Source organism: Trichechus manatus, unplaced genomic scaffold, assembly GCF_000243295.1.
Source record: "Trichechus manatus latirostris isolate Lorelei unplaced genomic scaffold, TriManLat1.0 scaffold00315, whole genome shotgun sequence".
Taxonomy (NCBI): domain Eukaryota; kingdom Metazoa; phylum Chordata; class Mammalia; order Sirenia; family Trichechidae; genus Trichechus; species Trichechus manatus.
In genome coordinates this window covers 24608-46080 of record NW_004444251.1, presented here as the reverse complement: position 1 = coordinate 46080, position 21473 = coordinate 24608, and the positions used below count along the sequence as shown (strand labels likewise).

General features: G+C 39.4%; 1 protein-coding gene across 1 annotated transcript in view; it reads right to left on the bottom strand.

Moving 5' to 3' along the window:
* Nucleotides 1-3970: 3970 nt before the first annotated feature.
* LOC101361582 (zinc finger protein OZF-like) overlaps nucleotides 3971-21473 on the bottom strand; it is a 36613-nt gene continuing 19110 nt past the window's right edge. The window contains 4 exon segments of the mRNA XM_023725471.1: nucleotides 3971-5374; nucleotides 5376-6714; nucleotides 7586-7736; nucleotides 8727-8853. Of these exon segments, the coding sequence (XP_023581239.1) occupies nucleotides 5294-5374; nucleotides 5376-6714; nucleotides 7586-7736; nucleotides 8727-8853 (1698 nt within the window). The 3' untranslated portion in view covers nucleotides 3971-5293.

Sequence of the window (21473 nt, the reverse complement as noted above, 5' to 3'; positions counted from 1 at the left end):
AAAAAAAAAAAAAAAATTTAAAATATTTCATTTGAGCATAGCCCCTGGATTCTCTATCAGCCCAGAACTAAAAGAATTTCAGAGGCCAACTCTTCAGACAGGGATTGGGCTGGACTGTGGAACATAAAGTGATACTTGTGAGGAGTGTGCCTCTTAGCTCCAGTAGATACAAGAGATTAAACGGGCAGCTTCCGTCCAGAGGTGAGATGGGAAGGCAAGAGGGTTAGGAGCTGGTTGAATGGACATGCAGAATCAGGGGTGGAAAGGAGTGTGCTATCATAGTATAGGGAGAGCAATTAGGGTCACATAACAATATATGTATAAATTTTTGTATGGGAAAAAAATAAAATACTTCATTTGCTTATGAATTCAGCATCATTGTAGATCACATGAGCTTGGTCTGTATCTACAGAACCACATTGTTCTGAAAAGCAGTAGGACTGGTTTGACTGTATTATTTAATGAGCATATCCTAACCTTGAATATTAGCTTTAATTCGACAAGGATATTATCCATAAAAAGTGTAGAAAAAAAGCTAAGGGAGCAGAAAGCGAAACCTATACAGGTAAAGAAATGGGGATATTTAGCTTAGAACCTACAAGACTTAGAGAATATGTCAGATTAGCTATTTTAAGAGTTCCATATGGAAAAAGGATTACATTTATTTTTTGTGTGCCTAGGAAGCAGATATAGGTTTGATGGGGGAGATTTCTAGATAGGGCAGTCTGCTCTAAGAATATTTAAATAACAGGCAACACCATGTTTAATTACTTGCTTTTAGAAAATATATGTCAGTCATTTGACAAGATTCAACAGTGATAAGAACCAAGGATCCCACCACTGTCTTCCTAGGATTCTCTTTATCCAGAAAGACAGCTTTAAACTTTTACTCTGATCCAGGCTGGATCCATAACATTTTGTGGTTCACGTTTCTGAAATTATTCTGGAATTGTGGTGCAGATGAGCACACCACATATACAAAAAAAAAAAAAAAACACATTCTAAGACCTCTAGTTGTTACCTGCAGAACCTCTCTTCTTTCATTCTGCTTACCAGTCATCTGAAAATTCCATTTCATCATTATCTTTTTAATTTCACCCATCCCACATTCATTAAAAGACTACCTGCTCTGTGGTAGGCCCTGTTCTTTGTGCTGGTGATACAAGAAGAACTCAGTGTATCATAAGTAATTAGTTCACTCGTCCATTCCTTGCTTCAAGTGTTTGAGGGCCTTCTGCATGACAGGCACAGAGAGAGGCAGAGACTACAAGCTTAAGCTCTATCCCAAGAAGCTCTATTTATAGAGACAAAGCATAAGCAATGCTATACTAGGGGCTAAACAAGAGTACCATGATAGTACAGAGACAGGGCAGGTGGAGTGATGATACAAGTGGAGACCTTACATAGGAGTCTTGATGTAAAATTAAAGAAATTGAGAGGGAAGTGCATTTTTATACAGAGAAGGTGAAAACAAAGATGTTAAGCAGGCAAGTGATATAATTAGATGCTGAGTTTAAAAATGAACATTCTGCTGGTTTGCAACCAGCTGCAAGTTTGGAAGTCTGAATGACTCCCAACTTCTCATCTGCTGGCTAGAAGTCTGGCAGTCCCTCTAACCTCCTTGGAAAACCAGCCTCAAGGTCACAGTCCCCAGCCCCCTTACTTCTCAGCCTTCTTTCAGTTCAATAATTCACGGGAATGACTCACAGAATTCACAAAAAAGGTCATCCTTATAATGACTTAAATATAAAAAAGGAAAAAAATACAAATGAAGAGATGCATGGGGTGAGGTCTGGGAGGGGTCCCAGTGCAGAGCTTCCATGTCTCCAGGACATGCTACCCTCCACACAGATGGACGTTTCTCACCAACCGGGAATCTCCCTTAAGTCTCCAACGTCTGCGCTTTTATTGGCCAGCCCTGCATGAATGCTAAATTATGCCTCCAGGGGTTAGCATCAGCCACCAGGTAGTCCTTCTGATCTTACCTGCCCTTACTCATTAGCTGCAGCTGCAGTCTGACTCTCAGAAAACTCAAAGGCCAAATTGCTTTCTGCAAGGTGGTTCATCACATCACAGTTAGCAATTCTGAACTACTTCATGCTTATTATAAGATTCAGCAAATAATGTACTGTGGATAATGACAGCCAGGAGTATTAGAGAAACAAGTAACATACAAAGTAAGGGAAAAGGCTAAAATGAAATGGTAGACTGGAATCAGAGATATGAGTATGATCTTGTGGTTTTTAAAATACAGATACAGAGATAGGTATAAATACGTACCTTTGTGTATGTATACTCACACACATGTATTTCCTAGCTCTTTTCACTTTGAGGGCCCAGTAGCAATAAGCATACCTAATGCTCAGATTTTTGTTTCTAAATACCATTCTCCAATAAAACGCACCGGGGTTTCTTGGAGAAAAATCTGATTCCAGGGCTCAGGCAGGAAAAGGACAAGATGAGCCTCAAACAATGGCTTAAACGAATGTATAAACTATAACGGGGACATGTCAAAAAAAATTTACTACTTAAAGGAGCTCCAAATGACCAAATCTGGGACAATTTGAGCAAGAAAAGGAAAAAAAAAAAAAAAACCAATATGGATAAGCCTATACAGGCAGTCCCCAGGTTACTAATGTCTGACTTCTGCACAACTCGTGGTTACAAACCACTTCGTAAAGTCTATTAAAAATTAAGACTCCCCTCCTGCAGGATCTCAAGGCTCACACCCCTTGCCTGCTGGTGGCGTGGTGTGCACTCGCCACTGGCTCTCACAGCTCGCAGTCGAGCGGAGGCCATCACCTCCCAGCAAGGTCACAAGTGGGCCTGCACAGCAGCCAGGTCCATGCTCCACACTTCCTTCTCCCCTCCCATACCACAGTTGGGGGTTCACATGTGCAGTGCCCAAGTGACTGGCCTCCTGGTCTCCCTAAGTTGGGGGTGGTGTGTACCAAAAGAAAATCCAATGAAGCTGCAGAAGTTCCTAACAGGTGCTACTTTGGGACGTGCATCAAAACATTATTTGGTCTGAGACTGGAGGAACCCTCGAAGATATGGGCCCCAGACTCTCTGTTAACCCAGAAATAAAACCATTCCTGCAGCCGACTCTTCACACAAAGATTAGACTGGACTATAAAATATAAAATAATACTCATGAACTGTGTGCGTCTTAGTTCAAGCAGATACACGAGACTAATGGGTGGCTCCTGTCCGGAGGCAGAATGAGAAAGCAGAAAAGGACAGGAGCTGGTTGAATGAACATAGGTAACCTGGGGTGGAAAGGGGGAATGTGCTGTCACATTATAGGGATTGCAGCTAAAAGTGTCACATAACAATATGTGTATAAATTTTTGTATGAGAAATTAACCTGAAATGTAAACTTTCACCTAAAACACAATTTAAAAAAAAGATAAATGAAAAAAATATGTATTATTATTATTGCTGTATTATTATCTAAAGATATTTTAGTATATCTGGGAGTGTTTAATGTTTTCTGTGCATAGAAAGGTATACTATATGTCTTAGTTATCTAGTACTGCTGTAACAGAAATACCACAAGTGGATGGCTTTAACAAAGAGAAATTTATTCACTCAGTCTAGGAGGCTAGAAGTCCGAATTAAGGGTGCCAGCTCCAGGGGAAGGCTCTCTCTCTGTCAGCTCTGGAGGAAGGTCCTTGTTATCAATCTTCCCAGGATGAGGAGCTTCTCAGTGCAGAGACCTCAGGTCCACAGGATGTGCTATTATCCTGGCTCTTGTTTCATGGTGGTATGAGGTCCCCATGTCTCTCTGCTCACTTCTCTTTTATATCTCAAAAGAAATTGGCTTAAGACACAACCTAATCTTGTAGATTAAGTCCTGCCTCATTAACATTACTGCCGCTAGTCCCACCTCATTAACATCATAGAGGTAGGATTTCCAACACATAGGAAGATCACATCAGATGGTGGACAATCACACAATACTAAGAATAATGGACTAGCCAAGTTAGCATACATTTTTAGGGGACACAATTCAATCCATAACACTATATACTAAGACAAATATTTGACTGACATTAGATACTAATTGTAACTGTTTCCACTTACATACAGATTGGACTTAAAGACAAATGGAACTCATTCATAATCCAGAGACTGCCAGGATTAACAATTTAATAAACAAAGGGGAGAGAAAAGAAATCTATTTTTTGTAAAATTCCAATTAATACAGAATAAATGATTGGGGAAAAAAATACCATTTTAAGACAGAGGTCCTCAGGCTGCGGAAAATTCCACTGCCTCAAGCAGCCTGCTTAGCTTGCCCTGCGGCTTTGTATTAGAATCCTGTTTCCTTTGCCTGGCACACTGTAAATTTACATGAAAATCCTGGTGATGCACAAAGTTATATGTAAGCCCCACTGCACCTCCGTAGTATGATTAAGAATGTTGCTAATGTAATTTGTACGAAATTCCTACTTGTAAACTCCTTAAAAGTAACATTTCCCCTCACCATCTCTGAGCAGTCTTGGTGGCAGCAGCTCTGTCTCCTTTCCTTGCGCAACAAAATAGAAGCACCTTTCCACTCTTCCATCCCAGTCTCCTGTCTACTGGCCGATATGAGTCATGCCGAGCAGGATCTGAGGTTTCCACCCGGTAACATTTCGGTAAACACCACAGTAATAAGCATAGGTAATAATTTTCAATGGATACTAAAATTAGGCCACAGTACAATGAAAAACAGAATATTTGCAGTCTCAAAGTATCGCCCTATGAGAAACTTACTAACTACAAAAGATAAAATAGTTAACTTTACAATAGGAAAGAATGGAAGGAAATGTGTTAAATATGAAAACAAAACACTCTTAAACCAAATACAAGATGAGTGTATTTAATTGTATGCAAAATAACATCAATAATAACATTAAAAAATATAAAACCGCATTTGCTCAAGGCTATTCCCTGTAGTAACCGAAGACTTTCAGAAAGGTAAAATTTAGCTTTGAGAAAGTAGCAAATACTGATGAGGACAGCCCTGCAGTTACAATGAAACTGTCATCTCTCCCAAAGGCACAAAGTAGTTCTAATGGCCCCTTCTTTGAGTTAGTATTGGTTTCTCACTCACAGAGAAACTTTGTTCTTTAATCGCAGACTTTCAGAAATTTGCTGTTTGGGATTACAGCAGTAAGGATGAAACGCGCCACTTTTGACATAGTCTCTCCACTATGAGTTCTTATACGTGAAGTGAACAGTTAGGCCTGACTAAAGGCTTTCCTACATTCCTTACATTCCTAAGGTCTCCCTTCACTATGAGTTCTTATATGTTTAGTGAGGGATGAGGCCTGACTAAAGGCTTTCCTACATTGCTTACATTCATAAGGCCTCTCTCCACTGTGAGTTCTTATATGTTTAGTGAGGGATGAGGAACAACTAAAGGCTTTCCCACACTGCTTACATTCGTAAGGCCTCTCTCCACTGTGAGTTCTTATGTGTTCAGAGAGGCAGTAGGAATGACTAAAGGTTTTCCCACATTCCTTACATTCGTAAGGTCTCTCTCCACTGTGAGTTCTTATATGTGTAGTAAGGTGTGTGGAACGACTAAAAGCTTTCCCACATTCCTTACATTCATAAGGCCTCTCTCCACTATGAATTCTTCTATGTGTAGTGAGATTTGAGGCTTGCCTAAAGACCTTCCCACACTCTTTACATCGATAAGGCGTCGCTCCACTATGAGTTCTTGTATGTTTAGTGAGGGCTGAGGAATTACTGAAAGCTTTCCCACATTCGTTACATTCATAAGGCCTCTGCCCACTGTGAGTTTTTATATGTGTAGTGAGGTGTGAGGAACACCTAAAGGCTTTCCCACATTCCTTACATTTATAAGGCCTCACTCCACTGTGAGTTCTTATATGCTGAGTGAGGGATGACACTTGACTAAAGGCTTTCCCACATTCCTTACATTCATAAGGTCTCTGCCCATTGTGAGTTTTCATGTGTGTAGTGAGGTGTGAGGAACACCTGAAGGCTTTCCCACATTCTTTACATTTGTAAGGCCTTTCTCCACTATGAGTTCGCATATGTGTAGTGAGGTTTGAAGTCTGACTAAAAGCTTTCCCACATTCCTTACATTCATAAGGCCTGTCTCCACTGTGAGTTCGCATATGTGTAGTAAGGGATGAGGAATAACTAAAGGCTTTCCCACATTCCTTACATTCATAAGGATTATCTCTGTTATGAGATTTTTTATGTAAAATGAGGGATGAAGGAACACAGGTTTTACAACATTCTTTACATTCAAGCTTATGACCTCTCACATGTATCCAAATGGATGAGAAACTACAGAAATCTTTCCCACATTTGTTACATTCATAGCGTTTCTCACCAGTGAGTGTTGTCACAGGATTCTTAAGGGTTGAGATGCAAATAAAGTCCTTCCCACATACCTTACATTTATGGGGTTTCTTTCCATTAAGAATTCTCACAGGAGTGTTTAGGTGAGAGGGACAACTGCAGGCTTCTCCACATTCCTTACACTGACAAGCACTGCATTCACTGTCAGATCTGGTATGATGGTTATGTGATGAGTGATCCATGAAGGCTTTTCCACATGCATGGCATTCAAAAGGATTCACTTCTGGAGGATTTCTTTTTAGCATAGTAAGATTTGGAATCTGGCTGAAGGTTTTCTGACACTGATGGCCTTCATTACATTCACAGAGGTTCTCTACTGCATGACTTCTGTTAAAAACAGACAACATGCTGTTGGAAATAAAGCTGTTCCCATTTTACCACTACCAAACACAGTGAATATACACAGTTTTTGCCTGACTTGTTTCATGCTTCAGAGGTTAAATCATCTACCAGAAATACTACCATTACTGTCACAATTTTTCTAATATGAGGCTTTCTGATAATTGCGTCCAAGTGAAATGTTTCGAATACTTGATATGTGACTCACCATTTATAAAAATGTAGTATTCTGAAGATTATCTGAACATTCAACACAATTTTATGGCTAGGTTTACATACACACACACACACACACACACATATATATACATTAATATATGTCCAGGCTTTGAACTGGTTTGTAACCATTCAGCAATTGCCAACATAAATGAGGGCAGCATACACAGTGCAATGTGAACAAAGCTGTTGCCCGCTGGATTTCAACCAGAGTAGGAAACAAACAACGATGCCCCACTCAAAAATGGTGGCCGACCACGCTGCTTTGAATGTGTGTTGCTCTCCACAGTCCTGCCAATAATTCAATCTCCTGCACGGATCACAAAAGTTTCAGAAGCCTGGTGCAGGAGACTGGATTATTGGTAAGTCTGTGGAGAGTGACATTCAAAGCAGTGCTGTCGGCCGCCATCTTTGAGTGAGGCGTTGCTATTTGTTTCCTACTCTGGTTGAAACCCAACAGGCAACAGATTTGGTCGCTATGCAATGCGTACACTGTTCTACTTTACGCTAGCAATTGTTGAACCGTTATGAACCACTTAGAAGCCTTGGTATATATAAATATATGTGTCTGTATTTTAATGTCATGACACCTTAGGACTTTCTACTGAGGCAGTGTTTTCTCTTGTTTGAATGACACACTCACCTCAAATGTCTCTCCTGGTTTTTATGCTGATCTTTATTGCCATGCAATTTGGATATATCTCCTAACATGGAGGACCAGGTCTTATTCTTCATGAACTGCACCATTATATGTTCACTGGATAACTTTTCTCCATTATCAAGGTTTCGAGACACTGACCCAATAATTCAGGTTGAAGTCCACAATATGAAACAAAAAGAAAGAGAATTATCGGGGGGAAAAAGGCTGCTGTGAACCAAGACAGACTTAGTCACATTTTGCTGTTTCAGCACTTTGGCAATGGTTAAAAAGCAATGTACTAGGAAATAGTCTCACGAGAATTGAAAGTGATAGTAATATAAATAGATGTAATTAGGGGAGCTAAGTAGAAAGATACTGGAAACAATACACCTGTAACATTAAAAGAGGAACAAGGTCTCCATGACTACAGGTGTGACAGGATTGCTAAAGTCAGAAAAGTAAGCTCAGGTTATCTGTGAAGTTGTGTCCGCAACCCAAAAGAGACTTTTTCTAGCTGACTGATTCAAATGTAATTCCATCCATGCAAGGCTGGTCCTTCAAAAAATTCTTGCTTTCCTGGTGCTTCCTGACACAGTGGCCCTTGATGAATCCTATCTCTACCGTCCTCGGATCATTTCCTTGCTTCTATGGAAAAACTAATTGGTATAGCTGACATGGTGCTCACAGAGAAATGTGTATCATGAAGGAAAACAGTGAAGAGCAATGAATACTTCCTTGACACTGAGACAATACTTTGCTCTTCAGAATCTCTGAAGACAGATGTGAGTCTATTTGCAACAAAATAATGTCTAACTTATAATAAACAGTAAAACTTTTTACAACGTCCCAAAACACAAATCTCTCAGTGCCCCAAAGTGACCCCTCAGGCCAGTGCTTACACTTACTACACTTAAAGAGCCTCAGGGCTTTTAATCACAAAAGAAATGAAAACTTACTTTAATACACAGAGCTTTATATTCATGAGGAAGCCAGGATATGTGAGCTCCACAGACCAAGGGACCATGCCTGTTTTCATATAATGATTTATTCCCATTCCTCAGCCCAAATATTGGAGCAAAGTCAATGAGTAGAATATTTTTGTTCACTAAAGGAATAAGTGTTTAAAAAAAGATGCCATTCTTACCTACTGAGGCCAGGTTTCTGAAGGTTTCCATCATCACATCTCTAAAGAGTTTCCTCTGAGTAAGATCCAGCAAAGCCCACTCTTCCTGGCTAAAGACCACAGCCACATCCTCAATGGTTACTGAGTCCTAAAACATCCCATACATTCTGGATCAGCAAGGTACCATAAACTTCAATGTGTACAAGAACGAAAGGTGAGGCTGACAGTCCTGGGGAACTGAGAATTCATAAAGATTTAACACAAGGTTCTCAAGGTCTAATCTAGAATATAGCCATCAGCCTCATCTTTTCATTAACTACAGTCACTTTCTCACTGATTGCATCCTATCTCAAAGTCATCCAACACATTTAAATAACCTCTCCACAGTTCGAGTGTGACCAACTGTAGTCTTATTCCTCTCTTCAGTCTAGAACATTTAAAAAATATAGGAGAAATCAGAAAAATGCTCTCATTCAGGTCATTATTTCCATGTAAACAATTACACCTCCTTCCATAAGACCCACCAGAATACTCAACAAAACATAAAGCACAGGGTGAAGGTGGGATGAAGTATTAACAACTGGGAAACACTGCAGAATGGTAGCTTTTCCTTTTGCCTCTCATAAGCATGGAAGGACCAGGGGACAACACAAACTGGCAATCCAAGGCCCCGAGCTGTCATATTTTCTTGGACTCTAGGCGATTAGGAGGTGACAGGTGCATTTGCTGAAAAAATAATATTCTTTTGGAGAATTATGAACTTTTACATGTCAGTCACCTGTTTTTCAAAAACTCAGTTGTTCTGTCTTCTCCTCTGTCCCTTTCATAAAGACAGGCAAAGGTAATAAAAATTAAGAACAGATCAGGAGAGAGAGGAAACATGAGAATCCAGATGTCCCCATAATTCTCAAATTTCGAGACCTGATACAACTGTGCACTAATTGTTAATGACTGCTCCCCTCAATAAACATAAACTCATACACTCTCACACACAGTATAATGTTATAAGATGACAAAGAGCACTGTCTCTGCAGAAACAAGAACGGCATGCCCTTGTGTTTACTGAGATTAGGATTCCCATTTTGTAATGACTGCACATGAATGACATCAATGTGACCAAGTTACATATACATGTAAACATTGCTGAATTAGCAAATGTTTTGTTATATATAATTCTTACCACAAAAAATTTTGTAAGTTGAAGCACAGACTGTTTACCTGTTAAAATACCCATGAAGTCTAGAAAACAGAAACTTACATACCAGCCCTCTAGAGGCTCCACTCAATTCTCTCACATTTGTAGCCCCTGGAGGGCACACAACCACACACAACCATAACTACCTGAATCCTGACCAATGGAATTCCCTGATCTGTAAGAGTGACCTCTGTGAAACTGTACCAATCCACTGGCTTCCTCATGTAGTGAGCGGAGAAAAAGCTGCTAAACTACATTTGGGTGCTAAAACAGAGCAGCTTTAGAGTAAGATGACTCCTTTTGTCAGGGAAGTGGTGAAATGAGTTGTCCATATCATCTCTAATCAATCCTGGTATGCTGGTATCACAACAAACTAAGCTACAGCCAAAATCCAAAAGTGTCCTCCACTGCAGTGGGACAGGTTACATATTTTAAAGTTTTCAAAAACTCTAACGTTCATTATAAAATATAGTAATGATAAAATGTCCCATGTATTGAACAACTATGATTTGTGAAAGATATTCAAAAAAGTTTTCAACATGCTTGCTCATTTGTATCTCATGACTCTCCTAAGCAAATATTATTTCAAACAGTTAATAGCTGAGTAAAGTTAGGGACTATCAGTTAATCACATACTCAATGTTGCCCACATGGAACTTGCCGAACCAGGGTCAGAAGGCAGGTCAATTTATCTTTGAAGGCCTAAATTCCTGACAACTACATTTCTGTTCATATGCATACAATTTTGTTGTTATTCAGGTTGTTATTTTCCAATAACACTATGGATGATCTACAGCCCTGCTGGATACTAGTGAGACGCAACAAAGGAAAGATCCTTTTCAATTCACACAACCCAGAGCTACTTCTCCTGGCAAAGCCCTGTTTCTCAGACAAGACTTTTTCCCTTCAGACTTAACTGTGGCTACTTTATTTATTTATTTATTTAAATAAATTTAAGTAATATTAACTCAGAGCCTACTGCTGCATGTTGCAAAGCAGATACAGCAATGAACAAAACAAATATCTGGATGAATTGGATCATTAAATATATTGTTGTGCAATGAATTACTTAATATGACCCTTCTAGCCATAATCTTTGTGATGGTAGAAGATCCAGTTATACAGCAGGTTAATCCGGAGGGGACAGACAGCCTGGTGGACTGGATAAAACTTGCAGTGAGATTAGTTTACCCTGAGAAGGGAAACTACCTCTCTCCCCCTCTAAATAATGGAACACTCCAGAGAAAGCAGTTGATGTGCTGTTCATGGAAGCCATGCTGGAATGGCTTTATGGTGATCAGCATATTCATTCAATGAATATGTCACTTACACAGGTCATGGCAGGTACAATTATCAAGGGAGCCCCTTCTACATGGGCACCCCCATGTAACCTTGCTACTACGAAACAAAGCAACAATTTGAGAAGCCTTGTCAGATCTGTTGGCACAGCTTCCCTGCTTAAGTCTTACAAATGGAAGAAACGTAAGGGTGATTCATAGGAGAATGGGAAGAGGCAATGGGGAAGGAATTTACCCCAGCAGGGCAGAGATTTTTAGATAGTTACTAAGAAATGGGATGAATATAGTGGAACCGATGGAGTTGAGACAAAGGTTCTAATGCAGCAGGTGAATGGGTGGAACAATGGAAACTCCTGCTGGTCTCTCAACGTTAAAAAGACCTAAGCAAATCTGTTCTATTCACCACAGTTGGGAGGAATTTAATGATGGGAGTTCCTGCCTGGGACTATTTGAGGCAGAGACGCAGCCAGCTAATCAAGACAAGGATTGAGGAGGGGGCCAGGGTCTTCTGGTGCACCCCCAGCAGTACTGTAATTCCAAAACCTGTCAATAAAATCTTTAAGAGGCCTAAGTTTAGACTAGGGGCGTATGGGGATGCAACAGTTGATAGGACTAAGGTGTAAGTTTGGATGAGAATTGGAAGATTTAAACAGATTATGTATGAAGTAGTTGCATATCCCTTACCTGCATGTATTATTGGTATGGATATTATGTCTAATTGAGGAATACTCCCTCTACTTAATAATATAAAACTGAACGTGTGTGAGTCTGCCTTTAGACCAGTATTGATTGGACCTGCTAAATGGGAACCGTTAGAATTGTCCACCCACTCACCTTCTTAATGTGAAACACTATAGGATACCTGATAGACAAAAGGAGATTACTGCTTTGATTACAGACGTACTAAAGGCTAGAGTGTTGGTGCCAACAAATTCTCTGTGTAATACCCCTGTATGGCCGATGAGAAAGGCATATGGCTCATGGAGGCTGACAGTAGACTATAGAGGCCTAAACAAAATAGTACCACCTGTGGTTTCAACTGTTCCAGACATGGTATCAACCGTGTAGAAAATACAAGCTAAAGGAGACTGGTACTCAGTGATTGATCTTGCAAATGCCTTTTTCTCAATCCAATCTCAGAAAACAGCCAGCCACAGTTTGCTTTCACGTGAGAAGGATCCCAATATACTTTCACTGTACTGCCACAGGTTACCTGAATTCACTGGCTTACTGTCATAGTTTGGTTAGAAGAGACTTGGACTTGGTGCAGATCTCAAGTGTAATGATGCACTATACTGATAATATTATGTTACTATCCAACACTGAAGAATAGGCTAGGGCTGATTTTAATACAGTGGTGGCCCACATGACCAACAGAGGCTGGTTAATAAATCCAGCAAAAATCCAGGGCCCTGCCCAAATGGTGAATTTCCTGGGAATAATGTGGGCAGGAGCCACCCATGACATTTCTCAGGCAACCAAGAATAAGCTGTTGTTGCTACCTACCCCCAAGACTAAGTAGGAGGACCAACATTTCATTAGTTTATTCGGATTTTGGAGAATCATATTCCACATCTGGGAATATTGTGGGCCCCCATCTATAAAACCACTTGGAAGAAACTTGAGTTCTAATGGGAGCCAGAGCAACAGCAGGCTATGTCTTAATTACAGAAAGCAGTCTCACCCTCCCTGCTTTTAGGCCCTTATGATCCACATTCAGACATGATTTTGGAGGTGTCTGTCACACTTGATTATGTAGACTGGCGCTTATGGCAAAAACATGAGAATGCCACCCTACGGCAACCACTAAGATTCTGAACTAGAAAATTTCCAAATGCTGCAGCATGATACACACCATTTGAAAGGCAATTCCCTGCTAGGGGGCATTGACTGAGACTGTCTCAGTGACAGAAGGATATAAACTCATCACAAGACCTGAAATACCCATGCCTCGGGTGATGTAAGAGAAACACTCTAATAAGGAAGGCAATGACCAAAATAGTTCCATAATAAAATGGAAATGGCTCATACAAGAACAAGCTGCAGGGAGGCACCCACCGTATCCACAAGCAGGTAGCATCTTTTCCTATAAGTCCTACCCTGGCCTGGAACCACCAGAGAAGCTGCCAAGTTCACGAATGGCAGTTCCAGGGTACGTGGAAAACACATACGATGTAGAAAACTGCTACATTAAGACTAGCAGATGGAAAGACTGAAGAAGATAAGAACAAGTCAGCTCAGTGGGCTGAACTGCGTGCTGTCTTCCTAGCCATGATGGAAGAAACGCACAATGGTGGGAGCCCGTATATCTGGGTTTTTACTGATTCATGGGCAGTGGCCAATGGCCTGGCTATATGGTCAGGCAAATGGGCAATGGAAAGTTGGACTATTAAGGGGACACCCCTGTGGGTGTGGACCTATGGAAAGCACTCTGGGAATTTAGAGGGTGCATTAAAGTAAAACACGTTGATGTTTATCAGAAGAACCCCTCTCCTGGATCAGAAGGTGACTGGAATCAGCAAGCGGACCTGTTGGTACGCTCACTTGCGGTGGTCAATTAGGTTCATGAAATGAGCAGACATGGGGATGTTGCAGCAAGGGGCTGAATCTAGACACATCTCCCTTGCACCCTCTGAGACACAAAATACCAATAAGGACTGCTCTGTCTGCCAGCAAGAAAGAAGTTGTAGATGGCTATGGGGGAGATTCCCCAGGTGGAAAGCCCTGCACATAGCTGGCAAGTTGATTATACTGGACTAATGACACCAGTGACACCAGGTGGCTACAAATGGGTCCTCACAAAATACTTACTCTAGACTGGGCTTTGCATATCCCGTGACAGATGCAAATGCCAAAAACACCATTAAAGGATTAGAACAAAAAATACTGCACCAATCTGGGCCAAGTTATATTTCATCAGACCAAGTAACACACTTTACAGCCCACAGGGTGCAGCAATGGGCCAAGAAATATCTTATTAAATGGACATACCATGTTGCATAGCACTCTCAGAGTAACGGCTTGACAGAAAACTGGAATAAGCAACTGAAGACATTTGTTATCTAAAAGGAGGGGAGATAAAGGCATGAAGGGCTGGCTCACACACTCTGATCAATAAGGCTGTGTCAACTTAGCTGGGCCATGATTCTCAGTGGTTTGGCAGTTATGATGCAGTTTGACAGTCTAATGATGTAATCACCTCCATGATGGGATTTGCTGTGAGTAGCCAATCAGTTGAAAGGGAGTGTCCTTGGGGGTGTGGACTGCATCCAATATAGGTGGACTTTCTGACAAGGCTCTCGGGCTTTTGCCTGTTCTGGATCCTGCAGCTGGCTCCGGTTCATCTGACCTGTGGTTCTTGGGACTTGAGCTAACAGCTTGCCTGGTGATCTTGGGATTCATCAGCCTCCACAGTCTGGATCTCAGGTTCACCAGCCCCTGCATCTATATGAGTCGGGAGAAGCCTCCAGCCTGACCCACGGACTTGAGACTTCCCAGCTTCTGCAACCACGTGACCCATTTTTTCAATATAAATCTCTCTATATATATATATACATATATATGTACACATAAACGCTTCACTGGTTTTGCTTCTCTAGAGAACCCAGTCTAAGACACATGCCTTCATGAGTGTATGCTCACATTCAACATGAGGGGGACAAAGGGAGGATCTCCACCAGACAGATCCCTATGCTTCTCTGGGGGATCTGGGAAACAGAGGGTAGGGGAGGACGCTTGTGCCACTCTACAGTTCCCATGTTACCTAAAATTGCTTTTTTCCTGCCGGATGCGACGGTCCCTGGACCAGGGATGCAGCTGTGGGTGTCGGAAGCACGGGTGGCTCCTAAGCAAGAGACTGTAACTATACCCCTCAACCTGTACACCAGAATTCCCAAGGGCCGGATGGGATGGACTGTACCTTTCCCCTATCTGGAAAAACTGAGGTTGACAGTGAGTACTGACGTATTGCCTGGTGGGCAAGATAGCTCACTAGTGTTGTACCTATGTAACCCTACACAACATAAATGGGAATGGACTGAGAGGGAGACACTTGCTAGACTAGTCTTACTACCAGCAATCTGGACAGGCACAGCAGCTAAACCTGCTGTCCCTTCCCAAGGTGGAAAAGTTTGGGTAAAAATAAACAAACGGAAGGAAGGAGTGCTTAACCATTTTCACCACCCATTAAATTATACATGTAAAAATTGCTAAATTGGCTAATATTTTATTATACATTCTTATTACAATTAAAAAAATTGTTTAAAAACAGTGAAGGAGAGATAAGGATGTTTCCAGAAAAATAAATATGGAGGAAATTGGTCACCAGTAGAACTTCCTTGCAAGAAATGATAAAAGAAGTTCTTCAGATAGAAGAAAAATAATATGGACGAGAAACTCAGATCTACATAAAAAAAGGGAGAGTATCAGACAATGAATAAACGTAACAAAAAATCTTTTTCTTATCCTTAACTGATCTAAAAGTTAAGTTTTTTCAAAATAATAATAGAAATATATATTACATGATTGTACTTTATGGTTAAGTGAAATGAATGATAGCGATATTACAGGAACAGGAGAGAAGAACTGAAAATACAGTTATAAGGAATTTGCACTACCCATGAAGTCACATAGTGTTACCTGAAAATAGTCTACGATAGTGTTAAATATATATTGCAAACTCTATAGCAATCACAAAACAAAAAAAAGAAAGTATAACTGATACACTAAGAGAATATGGAATCATATATAAAGGTCAATTAAAACCAGAAAAGGTAGAAAAAGACTGAAAGACAAAAATAAAACAAAGAACAAGAGCAATGAATAGAAAACACTAACAAACATGAAAAGGAGCCCTGGTGGTGCAGTGGTGAAGCACCAACCTTTCGAATGAACCAGCCGCTCTGCAGGAGAAAGATGTGGCGGTCTGCTTCCATAAAGAAACCCTATGGGGCAGTTCTACTCTGTCCTACAGGGTCACTATGAGTCAGAATCGACTCGACCGCACACAACAAAAACAAACTTGAAGTCATTAATCCAACTGTATCAATAATCTCTTCAAATGGCGATAGTCTATACAGACCAATTAAAAGACAGAGACTACACTGTCTACAAGACAAATATAAAGCCAAACACTAAAAGTAAAAGAAACTCAAAAGAAAAAGAGTAGTTATATTATAATTTCACATAAGGCAGGTTCCACAGCAAAAAAAATGATAAGGATAAAGAGGGGCATTACGTGATGACAGGCTCAACTTTTCAAGAAGACATAATGATCTCATAATAATGTGCATGTGCCTAACAACAGAGTGCCATAATATGTGAGGCAAAAACCAACAGAACTGCAAGAAGAAATAAATGAATCTACTATTATAGTTGGAGACCTCACCCCTCAATCAGTAATTGACAGAGCCAAGAGACAGAATCAGAAAGGTCAGAGTTGAACTAACAACAGTATCAATCAACTAGATCTAACTGACATTTTATACAATATGTCATCCAAAAACAAAACAATACACAGGGAACATTCACCAAGGCAGACCACATTCTGGGCCACAAAACACAACTTAACAAATTTAAAAGATCAGAAATCATACTAAGTATATACTCAGACTACAATGGGGTAAACTAGAAATCATTAAAAGAAAAGACAGCTGGAAAATCCCAACATACATAGAGATTAAACAACACATTTCTAACTAACACATGGGACAAATGAACCCCAAGAGAAATTACAAGATATTTTAAACTAAGTGAAAATGAAAATACAACTCACCAAAATTTGCTGGATGCAGAGAAAGCCATGCTGAGAGGGAAATGTACAGCACTGAAGGGACATATTAGAAAATAAGACAGATCTAATATCAATAACCTAGGATTCCGTCTTAAGAAACAAGAAAAAAATAGCCAATTAAATCCAAAGTAAGCAAATGAAAAGAAATAATAAAAATGAGAGAACCAATCAACAAAAACGAAAACAGGAAATCAACAGAGAACGTCACCAAAAACAAAAACTGGTTCTTTGGGGGAAAAAAAAAATCAAGAAAATCGATAAGAGGGAAGACACAAATGACTAATATTAGAAATGAAAGCGGGGTCATTATTGCTGGTCCCACAGACATTAAATGGATAATAAAGGAATATTACGAACAACTCTACGCCCAAAAACTTGATAACCTAGATGAAATGGATCGATTCCTTGTAATACATAATTTAATAAAACATACACAAGGGGAAAAAGATCATCTGAATACACCTATATCCATTATATAATTAATCAATAAGGAAAAACATCCAAAAACAGAAACAGCAAAAACAAAAACAGCAGGTTCAGATGGGTTCACTGATGAACTCTACCAAACATTTAATCAAGAAAGTATACCAAATTATCTCTTCCAGAAAATAGAAGCAGAGCAAATACTTGCAAACTAACTTTATACGGCCAGTATCACCCAAATGCCAAAACCAGACAAAGATATTACAGTATTACAAGAAAGAAGAACTATCGACCAGTATCTCTCATTAACATAAATGTAAAACTTCCCAACAAAAAATTAAGAAATTGGATCCAATAACGTATATAACAAGAATTACACACCACGACCAAGTAGGATTTACTCTAGGTATGCAAGACTGGTTTGACACTAGAAAATCAAGTGATGTAATCCATCATATCAATGAACTAAACAAAAAAATCATATGAACATATCAATAGATGCAGAGAAAGTACTTGACAAAATTCAACAACCATTCAGAATAAAAGTTCTCAGCAAACTAGAAAAAGAAAGAAATGTCCTCAACTTGATAAGGAACATCTACAAAAAACCTACGGTTAACATAATTATTGGCAAGAAACTAGATGCTTTCTTGCTAAGATCTAGAACAAGGAAAGGATCTTTCCAGTCACTACTCCTATTCAACACTGTACTATAAGTCCTAGGTAATGCAATAAAACAAGAAAAAGAAAAAAATATATACAGACTGTCAATGACAAAATAACCCATCTTTGTTTGCAGATGAAATGACTGTCTATATAGGAAATCCCAAAGAGTCAAGAAAAACACTCACGAAACTAATAACAGATCATACCAAAGTTGCAGGATAAAAGGTTAATACACTAAAGGCAATTGCTTTTCTATATGCCAATAAAGAACAACTGCAATTTGAAATTAAAAACAATAACATTTACATTGGTAACAAAAATGAAATAGTATAAATCTAACAAAATATGCAAAAGATACATATGAGGAAAACTACAAAACTCTGATGAAAGAATTCAAAGGTCTAAATAAAAGGGGAGCTATTCCATGTTCATACATGGGAAAACTCAATATTGTTAAGATGCCAGTTCTTCACAAAGTGATCCTACATTTAATGCAATCCCAATCAAAATCCCAGTAAGTCATTTTGTAACTATCGACAGACTTTTTCTAGCATTTACATGAAAAGAGCAAAGGCTCAGAAGAGCCAAAAAATATTAAAGAGAAACAAAGTTGGAAGACTGACACTACACCACTTCAAGACTAACTCTGAAGCTACAGTAATCAAGACAGCGGTGGCATTGGCAATAGACAAACAGATCAAAGTAACAGAAGAGAGCCCAGAAATAAACCAAAACTGCTGACAGAGTAGATTCCGACTCATAGCAACCCTATAGGACAGAACAGAACTGCCCCACAGGGTTTTCAAGGAGCAGCTGGTGGACCAGAGCTGCCAACCTTTTGGTTAGCAGCCAAGCTCTTAATAACCGCACCACCAGGGCTCCAGCCTAGAAATAGACACTAATATAATCATCTGACCTTTGAGTAAAGGACCGAAGGCAACTCAATGGAGAAAGGATGGCCTTTTCAGATAAATGGTGCTGGAACATCTATATATTCACTAGCAAAAACAAGGAATGCTAGACAGAGATGTTACACCTTTTACAAACATTAACTCAAAATGGATCAAAAACCTAAATGTCAGTGCAAAACTATAAAACTCCGAGACGACATAAGCAAAAACCTAGGTGACCTTGGGTTTGGTGATGATTTTTTAGATACAACACTAAAAGCACAATCCATGATGGAAAAAAAATGGATAAATTGGACTTTGTTAAAATTTAAAAAGTCTGCAAATGTTTTTTTACCTACATATTTACTACAATAAAACAGCTTTAACAAAAATGAAAAACTTCTGCTCTGCAAAAGACACTGTTAAGAGAATAAAAAGACCAGCCAAAAACTAGGAGAAAATCTTCCCCAAACACATATATGATAAAGGAATAGTATTCAAAATAAAAAGTCTCTGGGTAGAGCAAATGGTTCAATGCTCAGCTGCTAATGTAAAGCTTTGCAGTTCAAACCCACCCTGTGGCGCCATGAAATAAAGGCCTGGTGATCTACTTCCATAAAAGATTACAGCCATGAAAACCCTATGGAACAGTTCTACTCTGTAATACATGGGGTCATCATTAATCGGAACTGACTTGAAGGCAACAGGTTTGGTTGTTTTGGTATTTTCAAAATATACAAAGAATTCTTAAAACTCAACAATAAGAATGTAAAAAACTCAATTAGAAAATGAGCAAAAGATCTGAACAGTTGACAAATAGGCATATGAAAAGATGCTCAGCGTCATGCATCATTAAGAAATTGCAAATTATAACAAAATACCACTATATAATAATCAGAATGGCTAAATGCCAAACCAATGACAACATCAGAATGTGGAACAACAGAAACTCCCAAGTCACTGCTGGTGGGAATGCAACATGGTACACCTAGTGTCTTACTTATCTAGTGCTACTATTACAGACATACCACAAGTGGATGGCTTTAACAAAGAGAAATTTATTCTCTCACAGTCTAGTAGGCTAGAAGTCCAAATTCATGGCACCAGCTCCATGGGAAGGCTTTCTCTCTCTGTTGGCTCTGGGGGAAGGTCGTTGTTATCAATCTTTCCCGGTGGAGGAGCTTCTCAGCGCAAGGACCCCGGGTCCAAAGGACATGCTTTGCCCACAGCACTGCTTTCCTGATAGTAAGAGGTCCCTGTCTGCTTGCTTCTTTCTTTTCTATCTCAAAAGAGACTGAATTAAAACACAACCTAATCTCGATTGAGTCCTACGCCTCATTAACATCATAGAGGTAGGATTTACAATACAAACGAAAATCACATCAGATGACAAAATGGTGGACAACCACACAATACTGGGAATCATGGCCTAGCCAGGTTGACAGATATTTTGGGGGGACACAATTCAATCCATGACACCTAGTTTGGCAGTTTCTTACAAAATTGAACATACTCTTACCACATGATCCAGCAATTGCACTCCTTGGTATTTACCTAAACGAGTGGAAAACCTATGTCCACACAAAAACCTGCACATAAATATTTATAACAGCTATTCATAATTGCCAAAAATTGGAGACAACCAAGAGGTCCTTCAATAGCTGAATAGATAAGCAAAGTGTGGTGCACTTATGAAGAAATGAGTTATCAAAAGTCATATAAAGACACCTTAAATGAATATTGCAAAGTAAAAAAAAAAAAAAAACACTCTGAAAAGGTTATATACTTTAAAACTCCAACTACACAACATTCTGGAAAAGCCAAAACTATATAGATAGTAAAAAGACAAGTGGTTGCCAGGTTTCAGGGTAGAGGGGAAGGGATGAATAAGAGAAGCATAAGGGGATTTTAGGACAGTGAAAGTATTCTGTATTCATAGTGGTGGGTACATGACATTACGCATTTATCAAATCCTATAACGTATACAACACAAAGAGTGTATCCTAATGTAAACTATGGCTTTTTGTCGATAATAATGTATAAACATTGGTTGATCAACTGTGACAAATTTAGCACACTAATACAAGATGCTGTAACAGGGAAAACTGAAGTGGGGCGGTAGGACAAAGTAGGGGCATTTGGGAACTCTGTACTTTTCACTCAATTCTTCTGTAAACCTAAAACTGCTCTAAAAAAGAAATTCTATGTATTAGAAAACAAAAATGAATGAACAGAAAATCAGATAAGCTAAAATATGTAAGACAGTCTTCTACGTAACTGGGACATATAACTGAAAAACTCCCTACTGTAAGGGTTGGTGATTCAGCAATCAACAACATAACATTAAATCATATATATATATAAAAATTGTAAAGATGACGAGTACAACAGAAAAATTAAAAGTGGAGCAGGATCCAGAGTATTGGCAGTGCTGACAATGCAAGTAGCAGCACTAATTAGGCTATTCAGAGTGGGTGTCACTGAAAAGAAACACCTGAGTTAAGG